Raw genomic sequence first — 24,347 nt, forward strand, 5'->3', positions numbered from 1 at the left:
TCCCACCAAGACAGATCTATTATACATTACTTGTATTTTAGACCAAACTATAACATCTTAAACAGATCGAGACAGTCAGTGTTCCTCCGAGACCTCGGCAGCGGTCATGGTGAACAGTGACTGTCAAGATCTGTGTAAAATGTCATATTTTGGTCAAAAATACAAATAACATTTATGTATTGATCGATTTTAGTTAGAATTCCTTTTTTTTTTTTTAATTGAACGCTCACAAACATGCACTCTTTTATAGTCTTGACTAACCGCCTAACCATGAGCTTTTGTCTGACGTCACATGGCTCAAAGAAGAAAACTCCCTTGTTCAATAGATACATGATAATTTACAAGATGGTCTACATGCAAAGGAAAGCATATTCAGTTTTTCAATGCCAATCGGCAAATCATGACACCCGACTTTTATTGCGTCATAAATCACACTTCATTGCTCACAACATCAAGCATTAAAGTATGCAGCAATCCTTGAAATGGTCTAGTTTCCTTACAGTAATTACAGTTCTTCCACATTTGCTGAAATACACCTGACAACTTGAGTCTTTTCACAGTAGTTTGCACGTCAGTGGCTATGCTAACACTTTGGACACCACGCAAGTCCTATCTGTCCATGTGACTTAGCAGACAAAACAAGTCACAAGTGCCCCATTGCTGAATTGATGGAAAGAGAAGAAAATGTGCAGGCTGACTCAGTCTCAGGAAAAAGTATTTTTGACGGCTGCATTCAGATTATTTACAAGAATTGTCTTGCAACTCTCAGATCATGAGAAAAAAATGGCAATAACTATGAAGTAACTCCCACTACAACTCAGTCTCTGCTTCTAATGATAGTGTTTGTAATTGTTCTGTCACTTTCATAGAAGATGATGAGTTCTGATCTGTCTCGGCTACTGTGGATGATGCAGAGCCATCGGCTGAAGCAGCCTTGTCTTTTTGTGTAAGTGGACTGGAAACTGAATGAGCGATGCAGGGTTTAGCCAGGAGGTCATTTTTACGCAGGTAGCACGCCTCCTTGTATGGCGGGTTGATGGGCGACTGTGCAGGTTGGTGGTATGTGTATTCTGCTCCTTCCTCCAGCTGTAAAATGACAGATGAGATAAAGAACTAAAGTTTAATTGACTATACATTCCTGTATTTCAGTGTGTGTGTGTTTGCATGTGTTTGTGAGTATGTGTGAGTGTGTGAGTATGTGTGTGCATTGTGTGTGAGTAAGTGTGTGTGTTTAGTTGTTGTACATTGCCACAAGTTCTTAAAATAAGGGGTGATTCATGAGTCTTCATCATTATTATTATTAATCCTTGGTACACTATTGTCATCACCATCATTATTATCACAACTGTCACATTAAAATTGTTCTTGAAATCACGACCTTGCAAGCAGGAATCCTAACTCAGTAGCAGATAGCTTCACCTTACAGAGAAAAAGAAGAGACTGTGTGCAATAATTACATCATATATCATTAGAGTAAATGTTTGATACCAAACACAGGTCAAAATAAAGAAAAACAGGATCCAGTTCTCACAAATTAACAGCCCCAGTTCATTCAAATACGTTTCATCTGTTGCATTATAATGTGCATGAAGGCTTACCTGCAGTGGATATGTCTTGTCAGAATCGAAGCCGCTAAGATCGCCACAGGCAAGGAAAGGAACAATAACTCTGTTAGGTCCTTCCAGGTTGTTAAAATCCACATCTGAAAATGATCGAGATATGAAGTTTACAAACCCGTTTGCAGTGCTTAAAATTCACCATCCTAATGTTGGGGAGAAAGACAACTTTGAAAGTCAAGTAATCTGCATGGAGTTACACTTACAGTCAGCACACTATGTGTGCAGATATAACTCAATATCAAGAGTGGAGGTCCACATATATAATCTCCACATTAACTTCACTCTAATGCCGTTTCAAACTTAACTAATATTAAAGCGCTGACAAATTACTGACTGTTTATTTTACTCTCCTAGGGGGTCAGTTTTTATGATGAAGTAATACAGAAGTAATACAGAATACTACTGCAGAAATACCACACTCATTAGCTTTCATCTGTTCAGGAAGGACCATTACACTGCCCAGATCCTAATAAAGTGTAGGGTTGAATCCACTTCCGCTGTTTCTTTGTACTGTATTTATTTCTCTTCTTCCCAAGAAACTGTGCTATCAATCATTCAGGCATTTGCTTGTCTCAAAATGAATGTTAACGAAATCCAATGAAAATTATTAGTGTCACGAACCATAGTGATGATCCAGCAATGGGTTGGACATGTTGGGCACGTAATCCTTGGGAGGACTGTAGTTCTGACATACAACGAAGGCCTCTACAACAACAAAACATGACTTTACTTGCAAATAACATACATTAAATCACATACGCTCTTTTCCAATTTGAAAATGCAGTGCTGGTACAAACTACAAGATTAATCTAATCAATTGATTCTCTATCAGAAGAAACTGAACATTCAGTGCAACATCCAAAATCAACAAAGTGATTTCTTTCAGACACGATAGTTTTTCCCGAGTAACTAAGTTTTCACACCTCATATATGTTAAAGCTGCCATCAAATACTTCACAGAATAATTGTATAACGCTTTAGCCATGAATAAAACAGCCCTGTCCCCCGACTCCACCCGCCGGTCCTGCCACCCCTCACCACCACACACAAAAATTAAAATAAACTCAAATACACAAGCAAGGTGCAAAATTAGCATAAAGCAATTCACTGTTAAGAAACTAACTTCAAATTAACTCACACATTTTGAAGAATCTATACCCGGGGTTTCCCAACCAGACTTTTCCTGCCTCCGATCTTACCTATACTGGAGTTTCTGCTGCTGCGAGGTTTGTGAACAGTCACCATGGGGAAGAAGACTTTCAGCTGAGAGTACAGCAATGTCACATCTTTGCCGCGGAAAATCTGAAGAAAAAAACAACACACAAGCTCTGGTTAGAATAATTGCAACGAGCATGCGCGAGAGGGAAGCTGGCCAGGTTATTAACTCCGGTCCCTATGTACTACAAGATATGATGTACAGTGGAACCAGGTTATTATAACTCCAGTCCCAATGTACTACAAGATATGATGTACAGTGGAACCAGGTTATTATAACTCCAGTCCCAATGTACTACAAGATATGATGTACAGTGGAACCAGGTTATTATAACTACAGTCCCAATGTACTACAAGATATGATGTACAGTGGAACCAGGTTATTATAACTCCAGTCCCAATGTACTACAAGATATGATGTACAGTGGAACCCCCTTTTAAGACCTGATTTTTCTAAGATTTGTTGGAGGTCTTGCAAGGGCCCGGGTTCCACGGTAGCGCATTATAATTCGCCATGCTAATTTTGTTGGTTTGCTTAACGCCCAGCCGACCACGAAGGGCCATATCAGGGCGGTGCTGCTTTGACATATAATGTGCGCCACACACAAGACAGAAGTCGCAGCACAGGCTTCGTGTCTCACCCAGTCACATTATTCTGACACCGGACCAACCAGTCCTAGCACTAACCCCAACTAATGCCAGACGCCAGGCGGAGCAGCCACTAGATTGCCAATTTTAAAGTCTTAGGTATGACCCGCCGGCTGGGGTTCGAACCCACGACCTCCCGATCACGGGGCGGACGCCTTACCACTAGGCCAACCGTGCCGGTGCCATGCTAATTCAGTTGCAAATAAGAGTTACACACACACACACTTTATCGTTTTATGTTTATACTTATAGGCTTTCATTACTTTCCGTGTTATTCTCACCTTGGCCACAAACGTTCCTCCCTTCTTCAGAACATGTGATGTGATGTTCAAAGCCTGTACAAAATTCATAAACAAGATTGCATGACAATACATGATACTAGGTAACAAGAAAAAAGAAAATAGGCATCCGGTCAAAATAATGCAACAATACAATGGGCGGTTCTGGTGAGGTTATGCCCCTTCTTTCTTTCAGCTGGTAACAGGCAGAACCTCGCGGCAAGATCACACGAGAAAGGAAAGAAACATGCATTGGTCCCAAATAGCATGTCGCTTTGGTAACAGTTTGTGTGTAAGTCGTGCATTTTATACGGTAAAAAGACAATGGTAACAGGCGGAACCTCGCGGCAAGATCACAGGAGTTGTCTCGCGTTATCACCCCAGAAGCACTCATTAAGATTTAAAACATGTTAAAATCATGACAACAGCATAATTATTTATTCACTAAGACAATAGCAATAATGAAAGACACTTGTGCTGCACCTAATCTCTAACTGTGATTATCAACTAACTGTCTGGCCTCTGAGAAGAAATAATGCACTGCAGTAATAAATCAAATACATAATTGATAAATATAGAACATTTTACCGTGACAGTATAACACAAACAGCCAGCTATCTTATTCTCCTGATTAACTCAAAGAACATAACCACAAAAGACAGCATTTATTGTATAACTCAACATACAAAATAAGTCACATAAATATAAGTAATATTAACAGTCCAAGAATGACCAACCAGCTGACTAAACAAAAGCAAACAAAGACCAGTTCTTACTGCCAACAAGAGCTGTGCTTGAATGTACTCATCAATATCATGCAGGCCTGTCACTGAAACAGAATTGAGAAGAAAATAATTAAAATACAATAATTCGGCCAATTTTCTGTTTTGATTTTGTAAATCTGTCATAAAATAAACAAGTCGCGTAAGGCGAAATTACTACATTTAGTCAAGCTGTGGAACTCACAGAATGAAACTGAACGTAGTCCGCCGCTAGTGCAAAAGGCAGTGAAAGTGACGAGCCTGTTTGGCGCGGCAGCGGTTGCGCTGTGCTTCATAGCACGCTTTACTGTACCTCTCTTCGTTTTAACTTTCTGAGCGTGTTTTTAATCCAAACATAGCATATCTATATGTTTTTGGAATCAGGAACCGACAAGGAATAAGATGAAATAGTTTTTAAATCGATTTCGGAAATTTAATTTTGATCATAATTTTTATATTTTTAATTTTCAGAGATTGTTTTTAATCCAAATATAACATATGTATATGTTTTTGGAATCAGAAAATGACGAAGAATAAGATGCAATTGTTTTTGGATCGTTTAATAAAAAAATAATTTTAATTACAAGTTTCCGATTTTTAATGACCAAACTCACTCATTAGTTTTTAAGCCACCAAGCTGAAATGCAATACCTAACCCCGGCCTTCGTCGAAGATTGCTTTGCCAAAATTTCAATCAATTTAATTGAAAAATGAGGGTGTGACAGTGCCGCCTCAACTTTTACAAAAAGCCGGATATGACGTCATCAAAGGTATTTATCGAAAAAATGAAAAAAACGTCCGGGGATATCATACCCAGGAACTCTCATGTCAAATTTCATAAAGATCGGTCCAGTAGTTTAGTCTGAATTGCTCTACACACACACACAGACACACACACAGATACACCACGACCCTCATCTCGATTCCCCCTCTATGTTAAAACATTTAGTCAAAACTTGACTAAATGTAAAAATGCTCTAGGGATCACAATGACACACTATTTGGGCAAATTTGACACCTCACACCCGCTGTCAACGCTAATCAGATGTGGGAAAATGCACACCATTGGCTTTCAGGCATACCAAATACACAGCAGCTGTTCTGTGATTATTGCATTTCTGGCAATGAAAAGCACTCTTTCACAAATGGTTGTTCTGACATGCTGAAGTCAGCTTGCAAAATCTTGCTACATGACGCATTCTTTCCTTGTCACCTTTCGTATGTTTTTGATTTTTTTTTTTTTAAAGCTAGCAAGATCCTTGAGTTTTCATTTTACTGAGTAACCACTGCTGACAATTAAAATGCATCATATTATTAGATTTGTTTTGATTAAGCACTGTGACGCATAAAAACTATCAGCTAACACTAGCTGTTACAAATTCTAACGACAAAATACATCATATTTAATATGACCTCAATTTCCAATTCCTGCGACTTCGTAAAATTAAGATACAATAGAGTAATCTGAAAAGTGATAAACATACCGTCTGGAGCTCCATCACAGATGACCAAGTCAGCATGCTCTCCTTCAAAGTGTTTGATAATTTCCTGGGCTGTAGATTTCTGTGATAAAGACAAAGAACCTTTTTTGTGAGGCCTACTCAGAAAAGAATTCAAATCAATTGAAAATAAGATCACCAGAAAATAGCAGCAAAAGATTTGTCAGAAGAGATCAAGAAATGGTCATTCTAAAGGCCGGTCTTAAGTCTACCCAGTAAGCCGAAGCACAGCTGTGCTGCATCTGCGCTGCGTGCAGTGTTTGCTTCTTATAATCTAAATATGCTTTTCATGCACTGCGCGCAGCGTATAGTCATATCCCTGAAAGGAACGGCAACAGCAACTCATTTCACTTAATCCCAGAACAAATTACTCTTTGGTGCGCCACCTTTCGCATAATCCGACATGAATTTGCACAAAAAATAATACAAAGCACGAAATGGACACTGCCCGAGATCCATATTGGAACCCAGTTTCGAAGAAATATCGTCAGCCTTGCGATGTTGTCATAAGGTTAAAACGTGTCATTTCAATGCGTCATTGCCAGCCAACCAATCAGCGTCTACTGTGTGGGACACACCTTTCTACTGCTCAAAGCAAAACTCGCGAAGTGAGATTCACTGCATACAGCTGCGCGCAGTAGTTTCTGACACCGCGCACAGTTGCATGCAGCGTATATATTAAGAAAAGGCTTAAAACAGACACCTGGTAGGTAAAGACTGAGAGATATGCATGCACGCACACATACAAACACACCTTGGTAATATCTCCTTGTAACTGAATGACACCAGGTATAGGAGCCATGGCCTGCAGGTCTACTGCTACTATCTTAGCGTCATTCCTCTCCCCCTCAGCTTCCCTGCAAGTGTAATAATAATCATTTCATTACAATTACTAATCAATATTATCTCAACTATTCACAGTCCTCAATTTTATTTACACACACACAAACTCAGACACAAGTAGTGAAGTACAGAAAGTGACAACTGACATTCCAAAATAGAGAATTCACAACAGCCAAAGACCGTACTGTTTTATCCTATTCACTGAACTTAAGTTTCAACATTCAATAGAATACTCTTTTTTTTTTCAAACCAAATCAACAATTCCAAAACATGACCTTTTTATAACTTTTTGAATAAAACAATATATTTTCTACAAAGATGGCACACAAGCATACATGTACACAAACATATAAATAAATCTGTAATTGTGACAATTTTCTTTTCTTGACAACAGAATTATACTCAGATCATATTTTCTCAGATTTCTGGAGGTCCTAAAAGTATAATTAAAAGAAGTATTCTTCTGTGCTAATTCTTAATCTGCAAGCATTCTTACCAGAGTTTTTTGGACAACACTTGACTCCAACTGCCAGGAGCAGCACAGAGATCAACAACTCTCTTGACACCTGTAACACACATGACATCAATACATTTTCCATCCACTCGGTTAGGTAATTCGACAGTTTGAGTGTCATTTGAAATGCTAGTGGGCTAATATTAATTTTTTTGATAAAAACCCTCTGTGTGTGGAGGGAGGGGCATGCATGTGTGTGTGTGTGTGTGTGTGTACTGAGAGAGAGAGAGAGAGAGAGAGAGAGAGAGAGAGAGAGAGAGAGAGAGAGAGAGAGAGAGAGAGAGAGAGAGAGAGAGAGAGAGAGATGTGCGTCTCCGGGTGTCCTTTCTTTCTTTATTTGGTGTTTAACGTCGTTTTCAACCACGAAGATTATATCGCGACGGGGAAAGGGGGGAGATGGGATAGAGCCACTTGTCAATTGTTTCTTGTTCACAAAAGCACTAATCAAAAATTTCCTCCAGGGGCTTGCAACATAGTACAATATATTACGTTACTGGGAGAACGCAAGTTTCGAGTACAAAGGACTTAACATTTCTTACATACTGCTTGACTAAAATCTGTACAAAAATTGACTATATTCTATACAAGAAACACTTAACAAGGGTAAAAGGAGAAACAGAATCCGTTAGTCGCCTCTTACGACATGCTGGGGAGCATCGGGTAAATTCTTCCCCCTAACCCGCTGGGGGTTGCCTCGATCTATTTTGAACACAATGAATTTTTTTTCTTAGAGTAGAGTGTTAGTTTGTTACAACAGGCTGAAATCATCTTTAATTTGAATCAACATTTTGCAACAATTAATCACATCAATATAGCGCACAGACTTGCACATCACGTTTCAAGAGCGTAGATTACCATGCAGTGACAAGAGCCTACCCAGTAAAGGGACGTAATGCTGTCTCTGCAGCCCAGAGAGACTGTGTGAGTTTAATATATAATCAGTTAAGACTGAGTAAAAAATTATTACCATCGATAGTTACCAGTGAAAAGTAATATCGGAACACTCTTGTTGTGTTTTTGTTGTTGTAAATTGTAAGATCTGAAACGTTAAAAATTACGTAAAATTGGTGCGTTTTGGTCGAGTGAGATGGGTCGTTGAACTGTGTTGTTACAGCCCGCCGAAGTTATCAAAAGTGTTTTTGGTTTTTACTTTTAGTCAAGTTTTGACTACATGTAAATGTTTTAACGTAGAGGGGGGAATCGAGACGAGGGTCGTGGTGTGTGTGTGTGTGTGTCTCTGTGTGTGTGTGTAGAGCGATTCAGACCAAACTACTGGACCGATCTTTATGAAATTTGACATGAGAGTTCCTGGGTATGATATCCTCAGACGTTTTTTTCATTTTTTTGATAAATGTCTTTGATGACGTCATATCCGGCTTTTCGTGAAAGTTGAGGCGGCACTGTCACGCCCTCATTTTTCAACCAAATTGGTTGAAATTTTGGTCAAGTAATCTTCGACGAAGCCCGGACTTCGGTATTGCATTTCAGCTTGGTGGCTTAAAATTTAATTAATGACTTTGGTCATTCAAAATCTGAAAATTGTAAAAAAAAAAATTTTTTTATAAAACGATCCAAATTTACGTTTATCTTATTCTCCATCATTTGCTGATTCCAAAAACACTTTCATCTTATTCCTTGTCGGTTCCTGATTCCAAAAACATATAGATATGATATGTTTGGATTAAAAACACGCTCAGAAAGTTAAAACAAAGAGAGGTACAGAAAAGCGTGCTATCCTTCTCAGCGCAACGAATACCCCGCTCTTCTTGTCAATTCCACTGGCACTGCCTTTGCCATGAGCGGTGGACTAACGATGCTACGAGTATACGGTCTTGCTGCGTTGCATTGCGTTCAGTTTCATTCTGTGAGTTCGTCAGCTACTTGACTAAATGTTGTATTTTCGCCTTACGCGACTCAGTTGTTGTAATTCAGTTGGTTTGGTGCGTTATACAATGCATCTGCTTTTTCAAGACTAAGCATTGATCACTTTAAAACACAAGGATCATCATAGGCCATCATGACTTGTATCATTTTACATCGCATTCTAAGAAAGAGCAGAATTCTCACTATGCGCGCGGTACATTTCTAGAATCGTGTAGCGCAAAGTTGGAATTCCTACAATGGCGGCCATTGTTGGAATTCCAACAAAGGGCAGGTCATTTCCGGAAAAGCGCCGATGACGAGGTGGGTCGCAACACATTTAAGAGCGCTTACTTCCCTTTGTTAATATCAGAACGCCCAACGAATGGTTGTGTGATGCGCCCGCAGCGTGTTGGCATACATACATGTGCTTGTCACATCCCGCTTTCAGCCTTCACCGCCGGCTAGCCAAGCTGCTTGCAGCACCGGCGAAAAAGAGAGCAGCCTTGCGTAAGTCTCTCCCTGCCAGTAAGCCTCTCCACAACAAGTCCTATGCAAGCTTTAAAGCAACCCTCCACGAGGTGTTGGGTGGTAACTGGGGGCCTTATGTCCCCAGGCAGAATTGCAAGGGCGCGGAGGAGGTTTGGCCCCGAACATGCGGCAGTGCAGGCCCACCGGTGCGTGGACACGCCCTGGCGCCCATGAACCAAACCCCCAGGTATGGGTTACCTACAAAGACTCTACGTCCCAACGGCTGACCAGGCGGATGAGGAGAGTGTACTCCCAACGGCTGTGAAGGCGGAAGAGGACCCTTAGTCTCACATCCCAACGGTAAAACAGGCGGACGAGGAGCTCCCAACGGCTGTTTTAGCGGATGAAGATGCCCCATGTTTTTGCTGCTTTCACAAGCGCCGGGTTGGAAAGACTCGTCAGCCCTGATAGGCAGCTTTCCTAGGAGAAGGACACTCGGAAGTCAAACCCGGCCAGATGAGGGCCGATAACCGTGTGAGGAAACTTGTCTAGGACAAGGAAAAGTCCAAAATCACACCCACGAAGGCCTACCGAAGACGGAAGACACTGACCTTCAGGGTGAGGTGAGAACCGAGTGTCTATGCATCACCGACAAATATGGTTGTGTCTACATCATTGAAACGTGATGGTGTCGTCTCTGTGGGCAGCCAGGCAGAGACGGTGCCGGGCCCCCAGCCTCAAAGGGGCCCACCCTCAGCGACTGGTATCTCTGACCCCCATCATGTAGCTGGTACGGGGCAGAGTAAAGCGACCGGCTATAACCTCAAGATCTGTCAGTGGAATGCTGAGGGAGTCCGAGCCAAGAAGCTCGAGCTCCAAAACTTCCTCAAGAACCAAAACATCGATGTCTGCTGTATACAGGAGACTCATCTCAACCCAAATCATCGCTTCTCCATCAGAGGCTACGAGACCTTTAGAAGAGACCGAGATAATGGGCCAAAAGGAGGACTTCTCACCCTGGTAAAGAACACCCATCCAGCGGCGGAAATCTACTCTGCAGGCGAAGACACAGAAGTCCTTGGAATTAAACTTCTGCTAGAAAGCAAACCATTGTCCATTTTCAACATCTACTCCCCACCACCAAAACAGGTCCGACTCCAAGCTCTTCAGCCTGAAAGAGAAAGGTGGATAATTGTTGGAGATTTCAACAGCCACTCTCCCAGTTGGGGCTACCCGAATCTTGACCACAAAGGCGAAGAGGTGGAAGACTGGATTATCACCAATCAGATGGTGCTCATCAACCACCCTGATGACCCCCACACCTACTACTCCAGGGCGTGGCGAACAACAAGCTGCCCAGACCTTGCCATCGCAACGGACGATGTAGCCAAAGTCACGCGACGACAGGTGGAACAACAGCTAGGAGGAAGCGACCACAAACCTGTCACCCTCCACATTGAGCAAGACTCTAGGCCTTCCAGCAGAAAGCAGTGCCCAAGCTGGAACTACAAAAAAGCAAATTGGACAAACTTCCAAAGCAAAGCAGAAACAAACTGCAAAAATCTCAACTTCGGGCAACATCACCTAAACAGCAAAGTAGAGTTCTTCACTGCAGCCATCCTGAAAGCAGCAAAGGACTCAATACCTAGAGGCAGAAGGAAGACCTACACCCCTGGTTGGAACAACGAGCTCCAACAACTCCACAACACCGTCACCGAACTCAGAGAGAACATGGAACAGTCCCCTACAGACCAGAATACAGCCTCTCACAACAAAGCCAAAGCAGAATACACACGCCAGAAGCTTCAACAAACTCGCGCAGCATGGCATGAAAAAACCTCTTCCCTAAACCTGGAAAAAGACACAAACAGGCTGTGGAAGCTCACCAAGCTGCTGAACGAAGACAACCCAGAACGTCGGCAAACTGTCCTAGAGTCAGACGGGGAACTCCTCACACAAAAGAAAGCAGCCAACCACCTGGCACATCACTACCAACATGAGAGCAGTGTCAAGCTTCCACGAGAACGGACAAGACTGGCCAGAACACAAATACAGGAGCGGCAGAACCAGAGACCAACGGATAGATGCATGCAAGAAGCCATCAGCATGAATGAAATTGAAGCCGCCATCAAACAGCTTAAACCCAAAAAAGCACCCGGACCGGATGGTGTCACCAATGAAATGCTAAAACACCTCGGACCTCTTGCCAAAAGAACACTACTGAAACTCTTCAATGAGTCATGGAAAACCGGCACTGTTCCAGCCATATGGAAGAAGGCAACCATCATCCCTATCCACAAGAAGGGAAAAGAAAAGAAGAACCCAAACAGCTACCGACCAATCAGTCTCCTCAGCTGCCTGGGCAAACTCTTGGAGAGAGTGATCAACAGAAGGCTCCTTTACTTTCTTGAAGACCGTAACATTCTGTCACCAACACAAACTGGATACAGAAGGCACAGAAGCACAGAAGACCAGCTAGCCCTCATTGCCCAAGACATAGAAAATGCGTTCCAGGAAAAGAAAAAAGTCGTCGCCGTGTTCTTTGACCTGACGAAGGCTTTTGACAAAGTGTGGAGAGAGGGCCTTCTGCTGAAGGTGCTCGAGAGCGGGGTTTCTGGAAGGATGTTCAGATGGATCCGGGGCTTCCTGCATGAAAGATCAGCAAGAGTCAAGTTGGACGGACACTTGAGCCACAGTGTGAAGATGAGAGAAGGAGTTCCCCAGGGAGGCGTTATATCACCAACTCTCTTTCTCCTGTACATCAACAACATCACCACTGTTCTCCCCCGCCATGTCTCCAACACTCTGCACGCAGATGATCTTGCCATCTGGAGTACAGCAGACCTGGCCACATCTGCAGCATGCAGGATCCAGACAGCTGTGCACGACGTACACCAGTGGACAGAAGACTGGGGTCTTCAGGTCAGCGAAGTCAAAACTCAGGCTACTGTGTTCTCCCTCTCCACCACCAAAGAGAAAGTCACCATCAAGCTCGGCGACAGAACCCTGCCCCAAGTTGAGACTCCCACTTTTCTCGGGGTAAAACTGGATCCACGTCTCTCTTGGAAGCCCCAGATCGAAGACATGGAGAAAAGGGGGATCAAGAGGCTTGCCTTGATGAAGAAGCTCTCGGGAACACATTGGGGGGCCAACTCCAAGATACTGAAGACTGTGTACACAGGAACAGTTCGCCCAGTGCTGGAGTATGGGGCAAGTGCTTGGGCAACCGCAGCCAAGACGCACACCAACAAACTGGACCGGGTCCAAAACTTTGGCCTCAGGATAATCCTTGGGGCCATGAAATCTACTCCTATTGCCGCAATGGAAAAGACAGTTGGAGTTGAACCCCTTGAGAGCCGACAGCGAAGCAAGCTTCTTGCACATGCCGAAAAGATGAAGAGGCTACCAGACCACCCCCTGCATGACAAACTAAAAAGCCTGACAAAGAACAGGCTAAAACGGAAAAGCTTGAACCATCTTGTCAAGGAAGAGCAACGCATGCAGGCTGACATCTTGACGGCAAACATCGAACTGTGCGAGAAACTTGATCCAACCAACTGGCCCCCAAAAACCCTTAAAGCTGAAGTCAGAACCACCATCCCTGGCATTACTGTGAAGGGAGACCAGAGTGACGCTGTGCTGAAAGCTCTGACAATGGAAGAGATCGACAAGCGCTACCCTGCAGCTAGATGGACACACATCTTTACCGACGGATCAGCTGAAGACGCCACAAGAAACGGAGGATGTGGCGTATTCATCAAGAAACCAGGCCTGCCCCCATTCTCGGTCTCAGCATCCGGAGGGAGATTGTGCTCCAACTACAAGGCTGAAGTTCTGGCACTCCACAAAGCCACAGAGACAGTCCTGCAGTGGGAAACCCGTCCCAAGAAAGCTGTCTTTCTTTCAGACTCTTTGTCAGCACTCCAGGCCTTGTGTTCGGGCAATCCAGACTCGACCATGGAACACCTGATGCAAAACATCAACACACTGGCCCAAACCACAGCGGTTGTCCTGCAGTGGATCCCTGCACACACGGGGATTGTGGGCAACGAAGTGGCGGATCGGCTGGCAAAGGAGGGCAGCAAAACTGAGCAGCAACCCTCTGGTCTCACTTACGGTGAAGCCAGGACCCTAATCCGAAACAGGCAAAAATCCACCTTCAAAAAGAAAAACAATGGATATAATCCACACGAAGATGCCCTCCATCAGCTCACTCGTCACGAGCAGACCATTGTCTTCCGCCTCCGGACAGGCCACTGTGGACTAAACAGCCACCTAAAAAGGATCGGCATCAGACAGTCGGCCCTGTGCCATTGTGGAAAGGCGGACCAGACACCGGACCACTTCCTGCAGACCTGCCAACTCCACTGCAGTGAGAGGAAACATGTCTGGCCCACAGGGACATCGCTGCACACCAAGCTATGGGGCAGCACTCAGGACCTGGAAATGACAGCCCACTTCGTCAACATCACGGGCCAAAGAATCTAGACACAGCCATCGTCGAACGCTGAAGAAGAAGAAGAAGAAGTAAATATCAGAACACGGCATGTATTAGCTAGTTCTACCTTCAAAGATGTTGAAGTCATCATTGATCTGCAAGAGTTTGAAAGCACTCCTTGCTCTCCATCCCTCCTCTTTCGCCAGCCTGTAGTACACATCACGCTTGTCTTTGGAGGAGCGACCCATTCTTGCTATAAACAAAGACAACATTTACACTTAAAAAAAAAGAAAAAAGAATGCATGCATGTATGCATACACACAAAAAGAGAGGGGAAAATAATTAGCATTCAAAGATGAAAATATCTATCACAATAGCACTCCCATTCTAAGACATAATTTAAGGCTCCCTCCTTTTTACATTTAGTCAAGTTTTGACTAAATGTTTTAACATACAGGGGGGAATCGAGATGAGGGTCGTGGTGTATGTGTGTGTGTGTCTGTCTGTATGTGTGTGTAGAGCGATTCAGACTAAACTACTGGACCGATCTTTATGAAATTTTACATGAGAGTTCCTGGGAATGATATCCCCGGACGTTTTTTTCATTTTTTCGATAAATGTCTTTGATGACGTCATATCCGGCTTTTTGTAAAAGTTGAGGCGGCACTGTCACACCCTCATTTTTCAATCAAATTGATTGAAATTTTGGCCAAGCAATCTTCGACGAAGGCCGGACTTTGGTATTGCATTTCAGCTTGGTGGCTTAAAAATTAATTTATGACTTTGGTCATTAAAAATCTGAAAATTGTTAAAAAAAAAACCATTTTTTATAAAACGATCCAAATTTACGTTCATCTTATTCTTCATCATTTCCTGATTCCAAAAACATATAAATATGTTATATTTGGATTAAAAACAAGCTCTGAAAATTAAAAATATAAAAATTATGATCAAAACTAAATTGTCGAAATCAATTTAAAAACACTTTCATCTTATTCCTTGTCGGTTCCTGATTCCAAAAACATATATATATGATATGTTTGGATTAAAAACACGCTCAGAAAGTTAAAACGAAGAGAGGTACAGAAAAGCGTGCTATCCTTCTCAGCGCAACTACTACCCCGCTCTTCTTGTCAATTTCACTGCCTTTTCCACGAGCGGTGGACTGACGATGCTACGAGTATACGGTCTTGCTGAAAAATTGCAATGCATAGTTTCATTTTATGAGTTCACACAGCTTGACTAAATGTTGTATTTTCGCCTTACACGACTTGTTAAGTTTTAGGATCCTATTTTCTCAGACTTTTTGTTCATAATTAACCTCTATGAATGGGCGGGGATGTAGCTCAGTCGGTAGCGCGCTGGATTTGTATCCAGTTGGCCGCTGTCAGCGTGAGTTCGTCCCCACGTTCGACGAGAGATTTATTTCTCAGAGTCAACTTTGTGTGCAGACTCTCCTTGGTGTCCGAACACCCCCCGTGTGTACATGCAAGCACAAGACCAAGTGCGCACGAAAAAGATCCTGTAATCCATGGCAGAGTTTGGTGGGTTATAGAAACACGAAAATACCCAGCATGCTTCCTCCGAAAGCGGCGCCTCTGGCTGCCTAAATGGCGGGGTAAAAACGGTCATACACGTAAAAGCCGTGGGAGTTTCAGCCCATGAACGAACAAACAAACCTCTATGAATTTACTCCCATGTTAAGACTCCTTCCTTGTTAAGACCGGAGTTTCTCACAAATTTTGGATGTCTTATAAGAGGGGTTCCACTGTAAGTGTAAGGCTACATGAATTATATGTGACCCTCCCCCACGGAATGAGTCGCATGTCACCTTTGCATGATTTTCATATTTGTACATTATCTTAAAGAGCTTTTTATGCTCTATCCAGTGGTGAAAACCGTTTTAGAAAAGAGCGAAAACTGTTTGAGTTATAAGCCTGTGACTAAGGTGACCCTCACACTGTTACCAGACACTCCCCGGACTTATATTAAGCTTAGCGCAGAACCGCGCGAGGTGACATGCGACTCATTTTGTTGTGGAGGGTCACATATATGGCTTACAAGTTACAGATTCAGTTCCTTTTTGATTTCAAGATGTTCTGGATCAACATGCACTGAGCACGCAAGCATCACAGTGGCACAACCTGGATTTATTTATTTACTATTGTTTGCTAATTTCCCCAAACATCATGAAATAGCCCAATGGAATTATGTCACACATCGAAAAAAGAGTAAACATCTTCAGATTCATTCAGTCAATCAGTGCAATGCCGAAAAGCAAACCTCACTTGTACTAAGGACTGACCAAAACTGGTTGTTAGGCCAAAAAAATTAAATAGGTGTGGTTACGGTAACATAGCCACAATAAAATAGGGTAGGAAGGTAGGCAATCACTTTTTTTTAACTATTTTTTCTAATGTGTACAAATTAAACCTACTTGACAGGAAAATAAGTGTGCGACTTGGGCGCTTTCGCTTTCATTGCGTTTTCTGCACTCGTTTTCTTGTGTTTTTGTGGGTGTTTTTTTGACAAATGTAATAAAAAGTTATAGGGTCGGCCCCTAAAAATAGGGTAGGTCGGGTTACCGTAACCACACCTATTTTTTTTTTAGGCCTTATACTTATAGATCGGTGGTCGCTATGGAATTGGAAAGGTAAATTTACAGAAAAAAACAAACTTGTCTGGGATACTTTTGGGAGGTTGTAAATGTATTGGGCGGGTTTTTGTTCTCCCCAGGACATGTTTGTTTGACTGACCTGGAGATTGCCTAGAAAACAGTTCCCAAGAACTTGCAGGAGATCGTACTCATGATTCTTTGGTGCATGGAATTGAGTGGGTGGCTGAAGAATCATGAGTACAATCTCCTGCAAGTTCTTGGGGACTGTTTTCTAGGCAATCTCCAGGTCAGTCAAACAAACATGTCCTGGGGACCAGGCACTTTTCAAGAACGACAACCCACCCATTACATTTAGTGATTTACAACCGCCCAAAAGTATCCCACACCCAGACAAGTTTTTTTTTTATAATAAATTTACCTTTCCAATTCCAGCATATTTAATTAATTCGGTCATTTGATCGACGAAAATGACGAGAAAATGCATACGAATATCATATCAACAGAGTTCCCTCTCTTCCCTCGAAAGCATGGCTGTGCCTATGTTCAATGTTGTCCTTCCAAAACCTATGGCTATGTAAATAAAAGCCTAGGCATCTGTACCGATCATTCCGTAACATCAAAGGTATTTAAAATGACTTGTTATGCTTAAAAGAGCACGTTGATGGTGCGCTTTGAATTTACAACGCTAAAGTTCAACATTATCAAATGACGGGCTGTTGTCTTACAGTTAATTTGGGACACTGTTCTTACATTTTACAGCTTCGAAATTATACTAACTCTCGAGATGATCTCCAACCGGAAGTTGACGTTCTTTTCAAGGCAGACAACTCTTATCTCCTTAACCAGAGTGACGTCCCTTCCATTGTCATGTGTAAAACTACAAGTGCTGGAAAACTTGTAGAAATATAAATTTGCGTTTTGCGATCAGCCGGTTCGGACTTACCTTATGTGCATACCCTCTCCCTCTATCTCTCTCTCTCACACACACACACACACACACACACACACGCCCGCCGCACGCACACACTGTCTGTGACGTCGACGCACTGGAGGTGTTTTTTGACCTGGACTTGAGCCTTTTTAGACTTATTTTTTAAACAATACATTTATTAACTTTGTTAAAACAAAACAAAACAAAACGATCACGTTGAAAATGTAAACCAAAAAGCAAAAACTGAGCAGAGAACCAATGAATGAAAAGGAGGGGGAAAGAATCAACCGCAACGTAGTCTCATGACAACAGATGCGCCGGAGACCATAAACAAAATAAAATAAAATTGTGATCCAAAAAGTTAAGATCTGTTATTTTTGGATATATAACTGGAAACACTGACAATTTTATCAAAATAATGAAGTTGCTAAATTGTATTACTTGCCGGCGGTTAAAACAAGGCCTAAATAATAATATGAGTTATTTCCGTAATAATTTTTATGCTGACTGTTTGTAAATGCTAACCGACAGACATATTGAGGAAATGGATATCAACATGAGCCGGCAGGCGATATCATTAACGAGACATGTCTGTTGTCATTTGGTAACAGTAAGCATAATTATTAGAAATAACATTATTCAGTCGAACCGAAAATAAAAATAAATAAAGACCGATCCCCCGCGAGTCAGACTCAGAATAGCTGCTACGGGGACGGGATTAAACCACTGAGTTATATATAGACGTGTATACATCTCTGTGGATTAAACCGAGGCTGGCGTGACCTTATTCACGTGACCTCATGCAGCGACTCACTCACATGACCTTATGAATACCTTTTGCTTCGTATTTGCTTGTCCACGAAAAAGGGACAGATTCCGAATAAACAGCAGTCAGACAGTCACAAATGACGTAAAACTACATTTGATTTTAACTGAGTCCCTGACTCCCACAATTGCATTTGATTCTTAACTCCTTCAGAACTTTCACCGTGACATTTTCAAACGAACTGAGCACTGCATACACCGGCACGGTTGGCCTAGTGGTAAGGCGTCCGCCCCGTGATCGGGAGGTCGTGGGTTCAAACCCCGGCCGGGTCATACCTAAGACTTTAAAATTGGCAATCTAGTGGCTGCTCCGCCTGGCGTCTGGCATTATGGGGTTAGTGCTAGGACTGGTTGGTCCGGTGTCAGAATAATGTGACTGGGTGAGACATGAAGCCGGTGCTGCGACTTCTGTCTTGTGTGTGGCGCACGTTATATGTCAAAGCAGCACCGCCCTGATATGGCCCTTCGTGGTCGGCTGGGCGTTAAGCAAAAAAACACAAACACAGCACTGCATACATGTAAGTAAAGGCATTCTGCGAAGGTGGGTGATGCCTACATACCAACCCCCACTGACAAACTTGCCTGTTCGGTACTTTGACATTTAAAGGCACAGTAAGCCTCCCGTAAACCATCACAGATACTGTTAGGCACACACAGTACAAATACCCTTTCAGTTAAACACTCACCGCTTGAGAACCGTCATCCTTGGTGCCCTCCGTAAAGAGCGAGCAATTTTCAAAGAATTTATGTTTGCGTGGTTTATCTTACCCCTGAGCCATCGTGAACCCATGTGATCATGCCAGTTTCCCTTTTTCACAATGTAGTTGTCAGTTAGTAATTTGAATGCAACTCGATGTGAGCTTATCTGCAATAGCACGTTATTATGTACCTCTGACTATGCACGAAACAAACGGCTGTGGTTCACAAGAACTCTAGCGAAGGCTTTTGACTGTTCAGAGGAACTGGCGATAGGCATAAACCGCGTCTGCTACGAGAACCACGACCTTGCGTGACCCTGCTTCCGGGCGTTTCTTTTTTCAAACTTTCAAAACTTCGAATTGTACTGATCTTGTCTTGATAAAAAAAAGAATTCTTTTATGATTTAAGAATGTTTGTGTAACAAGCTGTCAATTTATTATTTAGATTTTAAAAGTTAGGTCTAACGCCAAAACACACCACGGTCCGATTGTCTCTGAGACAATCCGCAAAATTAATTCTTTAAAAATTGCTCGCTCTTTACGTAGGGCACCTAGGATGTTCCCGTTTGGTGAGCGTTCAAATGGAAGGGTGTTTGTACTGTGTGTAAAAGCCTGACAGTATCTGTGATGGTTTACGGGAGGCGCACTGTGCCTTTAACATATGTTTATGACATTTTAGATGTGACCTCTGCGAGGTATTTACCCCAGACAGCTGTTCCCTCATATTTAGATTAAAAAAAACATGTTTTCGTGATATCCCACGTTCACTCATGTTTTTGCAGGAGTGGGTTTTTACGTGTATGACCGTTTTTCCCTGCAATACCGGTGTAACACGAGAAAATTACTCCCACGAGATTTTTACTCCGGAGTAAACATTTCGTACGAAAAAGTTACTCCCTTTACGAAAAAGGCACTCCCCCATTTCACGAGAAAATTACTCCCCAAGACAGGTGAGTTCCGAGTAAACATTTCGTACAAAAATGTTACTCCCCTGACGAATAAATAACGAATAAATTACTTCACCCAAACACAAGCAATTTAACTTCCCATGCCAGGTGTACGAAATTTTTACTCCCTTGTCCCCTATTAGTCTTGGTGGTGGAAGGAGGGTAGCGCGACATTCGTGTGCGCGAGATCACTTATTGGCATTATCCCTTCGCCCGCATCCCATTTTTGCATACGATATTTTTACTGGAAGTAAAAAAAATGGGGAGTAAAAATTTCGTGGAGGGAGTAATTTTTTCGTGCCGTATGGAGTTCTTTTCTCGTACGAAAAGTGTACTCGGAGTAAGAATTTCGTACGAAATATTTACTCCGGAGGAAATTTTTCGTGGAGTAAAAATTTCGTGTTACACCGGCGCCGCTTTCGGGGGAGCAGTGAGAGTTCCACATCCATGCACATGTTGTGCAAAAACCAAACCAGTAACACGGCCTCCGACTAACTTAACTCAAGCCAAAGAAACAAACACTTCACCTTTTCAGGCCACGGGGGTCAAACTCCAACCGGCCTCCCAAATTATGTCTGTCTCCGAAGCCACCCATCAAACCGCTTCTGACAGTGAAGCCACAGGATTGCAGTAATGTTGTTGATTAAATTGCCTTTTCAAAACCGGCGACACTCATTGAAACAGGCAACAAGATGAATGAAAGGGGTTCTCGTCAAAGCGAGGGGTGAAAAAAGATGAAAGTTGTAAATGAGTCGGGGATCCGGGAAGAACTTGTACAGATGAAAGTCAGCTTGAATTAATATGAATTTGTTTTTCATAGTTTGTGCGACGAATTCAATCTTCTCGTCTTTTCTTTCTTTATTTGGTGTTTAACGTCGTTTTCAACCGTTCAAGGTTATATCGCGACGGAGGGAAGGGGGGTGATGGGATAGAGCCACTTGTCAATTGTTTCTTGTTCACAAAAGCACTAATCAAAAATTTGCTCCAGGGGCTTGCAACGTAGTACAATATATTACCTTACTGGGAGAATGCAAAGTTTCCAGTACAAAGGACTTAACATTTCTTACATACTGCTTGACTAAAATCTTTACAAACATTGACTATATTCTATACAAGAAACACTTAAACAAGGGTAAAAGGAGAAACAGAATCCGTTAGTCGCCTCTTACGACATGCTGGGGAGCATCGGGTAAATTCTTTTTCGTCCCAACCAATATGGGACTCCTCCTAACCCGCGGGGGGCGGGACTCAAAAAGGGGTTTGGTCAAAGCGATGGGCAAAACAAGATGAAAGTTGTTAATGGTTCGTTTTAAAGACTTCTTCTATTTTAAGACCTACTTTTCTCAGAGTTTTGAGGGTCTTAAAAGGCGGCTGGTTCCACTGGACTGGACAATTTAATGAGGATATTGTCAGAGTTTGGGGCCATACCCTTATTTCAGCATGTTCAGCATGACATAGCGTGAATGTCTCTCCCACTGTTTTTTCTCCCACTCTGTCTCTGAAGCCTACCCGTGTCTGTCTCTGTCTCTGCCTGTCTCTTCTCTTTTGACATTTCTTTGTCTCTCCCACTCTGTTTCTCTCCCTCTCACTCTGTCTTTGTAGCTGTCTCGGTCTTGGTCTCTGGCTGTCTGTTTGTCTGCCTGTCTGCCTGTCTGTCCCTCCGCCCGTCCGTCCGTCCGTCCGTCTCTCTCTCTCTCTCTCTCTCTCTCTCTCTCTCTCTCTCTCTCTCTCTCTCTCTCTCTCTCTCTCACACACTCTCTCTCATTTCTCACCGGCATACAACAAACTGTACTAACAAACGCCTCGGCGTCGAGCATGCAAGAAGTAAAATACGGTGTACCACAAGGATCGGTTTTAGGACCCCTCTTCTTCTCTCTATACATTAATGACCTCCCCCTACATATTCAAAATGTATGTGAACTTTTTGCAGATGACACCACAATTCACTCCAGCAACACAAATTTATCAGAAATCAATTCAAAGGAGTTTAAACCAGTTGACAGAGTGGACTGAATAGTCTCTGACTGAACTAAACCATATGTCTCTTAACCCAAAGAAAACCAAATTTATGGTCATAACAACAAGACAAAAAAGACAGAATATTTGTTCAGCTGGTTCTGCTTTAATGATAGATGGTGAAATAGTGGAAAAAGTCGACCATCACAAACTGCTGGGTGTTAATATTGATAACAACTTGTCTTGGTCAACCCACATAGAGCAACTTAGTAAAGTGGTGTCAGTTATTCTTCATTTCTCATATTCAATCTGTTATTGATTACGCATCCACTCTATGGGACTCAGCAAGTGAAAATTCCTTAAAACCACTTAGCAGATTACATAAAAGAGCGCTAAAAGTAGTATTACTAAAGCACACTACCCTCACAGAGTTAGACTACATACATTTAGGGATCTTACCTCTAAAGCCAAGACTGCTTTTTAACAAAGGAATCTTTATGCATAAAATTATATCCGAAACTCTACCCCAAACCATTTGTTCAAAGTTCTCTTTGAAGAATTCACATCACCTTATGAAATTTAACACTCCTCTTCCTAGGATAGACTTATTTAAGTCTAGTCTAGTTTATTCAGGTGGCCGTCTCTGGAACGCTCTTCCGAATGCCTTACGGGAAGCTACCAGCACCGATTCTTTCAAAAGCAAATATACAGTATATCCCATTTAATGAAAATAGTATATTCTTGATTGTTATGTCCTTTGGGACACAGTCACTCACTTTTGATTTATTGTTTCGTTCACGAAATTATGATGTTCTGCATAGTATCCATTGTCTTGCAGAGTTGATGTACTATTGCATAGTATTCTGACTCGAATTGACTTGCACATTTTTGCTTTGCACCTTGTCATGAACATTTATAAACTACAATGTTTCATATAATGCGCTTATGTACATAAACTTATACTGTTTCACTAATTATGTATGTATGTAGTAGTAGTTATTACACCCCCGGTATAGGGGTGTGTATAGGTTTCGGTCGATGTGTTTGTTTGTTTGTTTGTGTGTTTGTGTGTTTGTGTTCGCATATAGATCTCAAGAATGAACGGACCGATCGTCACCAAACTTGGTGAACAGGTTCTATACATTCCTGAGACGGTCTTTACAAAAATTGGGACCAGTCAAACACACGGTTAGGGAGTTATTGGTGGATTAAGATTCTACAAGGACTTATAGAGAAACATATTCATGGTCAAAGGGAAATAACCTTCTCAGTTGGTGGCAGTGAGAATGGGTACAGTGAGAATGGTTATTTCCCTTTGACCAACGGGGTTGTTTTTCCTACCTCGAAGGAATTTCTTGTTATAGTAGATTTAGTCCCTCTTTAGGGCGAGGGCCAGATGCAAAAAAGTATACCAATGCTTATTCTGTTACCCTCGTAAAATAAAGAATTGTCATTGTCATTGTCATTGTCTCTCTCTCTCTCTCTCAGCGTGTTCAATTTCAAGCTTAGGCCGACAAATTGACTGTCTTGGTATTTTTTTTCACGCGACTTGGTCATTCCCTGGTTATTTCTTTGCGGCCAACTTACAGGTTTGCGGCGGTATGAACAAACTACTTCTGACAGCGAAACCACAGGATTGCAGCAATGTTGTTATTTAAATTGCCTTTTCAAATCCGGTGCCTCTCATTGAAACAGACAACAAGGAGAATGAAAAGGGTTTTCGTCAAAGCGAGGGGTGAAAAAGGTGACAGTTGTAAATGAGTCGGAGAAAAACTTGTGCAGATGAAAACCAGCTTGAATTTGGCCTAATATAAATATGTTTTACATGGTTTGTGAGACGAATTCAATCTTCTTGGAACTGAAACAGATTTTTAAAACTTAATGAGACATTGATCGGCACTAATTGCTGAGACACACACATTTGCAAGCGGACAAAACACTGAGAGAGAGAGAGAGACTGAGAGAGAGAGAGAGACTGAGAGAGAGAGACTGAGAGAGAGAGACTGAGAGAGAGAGAGACAATTGGAGAGAGAGAGAGAAAGACTCTGAGAGAGAGAGAGAGAGAGAGAGAGAGAGAGGCGGGTTGGAGGGGGATTCAGAATACCAGACAGACAGGCACTGACACGCGCGCACGCACCCACGCACACGCATCCACACACACACACACACTTTATACAGACAGTCATAGAGAAAACACACCCGGCGACAGAAACGACTTTTTTTTCAA

General features: G+C 42.4%; 1 protein-coding gene across 5 annotated transcripts; it reads right to left on the reverse strand.

The window, feature by feature from the left end:
* Nucleotides 1-371: 371 nt before the first annotated feature.
* On the reverse strand, nt 372-17,607 carry LOC138978271 (tRNA (cytidine(32)/guanosine(34)-2'-O)-methyltransferase-like). Of its 5 annotated transcripts, none has more exons than XM_070350939.1 (11): nt 17,541-17,607; nt 14,274-14,399; nt 7,360-7,429; nt 6,775-6,877; nt 6,006-6,084; nt 4,537-4,589; nt 3,764-3,817; nt 2,819-2,921; nt 2,241-2,324; nt 1,599-1,702; nt 372-1,086 (listed from the first exon to the last, which is right to left on the reverse strand). In XM_070350939.1, the coding sequence occupies exons 2-11, from the start codon at nt 14,392-14,394 to the stop codon at nt 811-813; spliced, it is 1,047 nt and encodes a 348-aa protein (XP_070207040.1). In that variant the 5' UTR covers nt 14,395-14,399; nt 17,541-17,607; the 3' UTR covers nt 372-810. The 5 variants fall into 5 exon arrangements, with proteins under 5 accessions (XP_070207040.1, XP_070207039.1, XP_070207042.1 ...); XM_070350938.1 differs by having other exon boundaries at nt 17,514-17,582; XM_070350941.1 differs by having other exon boundaries at nt 14,274-14,395; nt 17,541-17,561.
* Nucleotides 17,608-24,347: the final 6,740 nt, after the last annotated feature.

The sequence above is a fragment of the Littorina saxatilis genome, linkage group LG10 (genome assembly GCF_037325665.1).
Source record: "Littorina saxatilis isolate snail1 linkage group LG10, US_GU_Lsax_2.0, whole genome shotgun sequence".
Lineage (NCBI taxonomy): Eukaryota > Metazoa > Mollusca > Gastropoda > Littorinimorpha > Littorinidae > Littorina > Littorina saxatilis.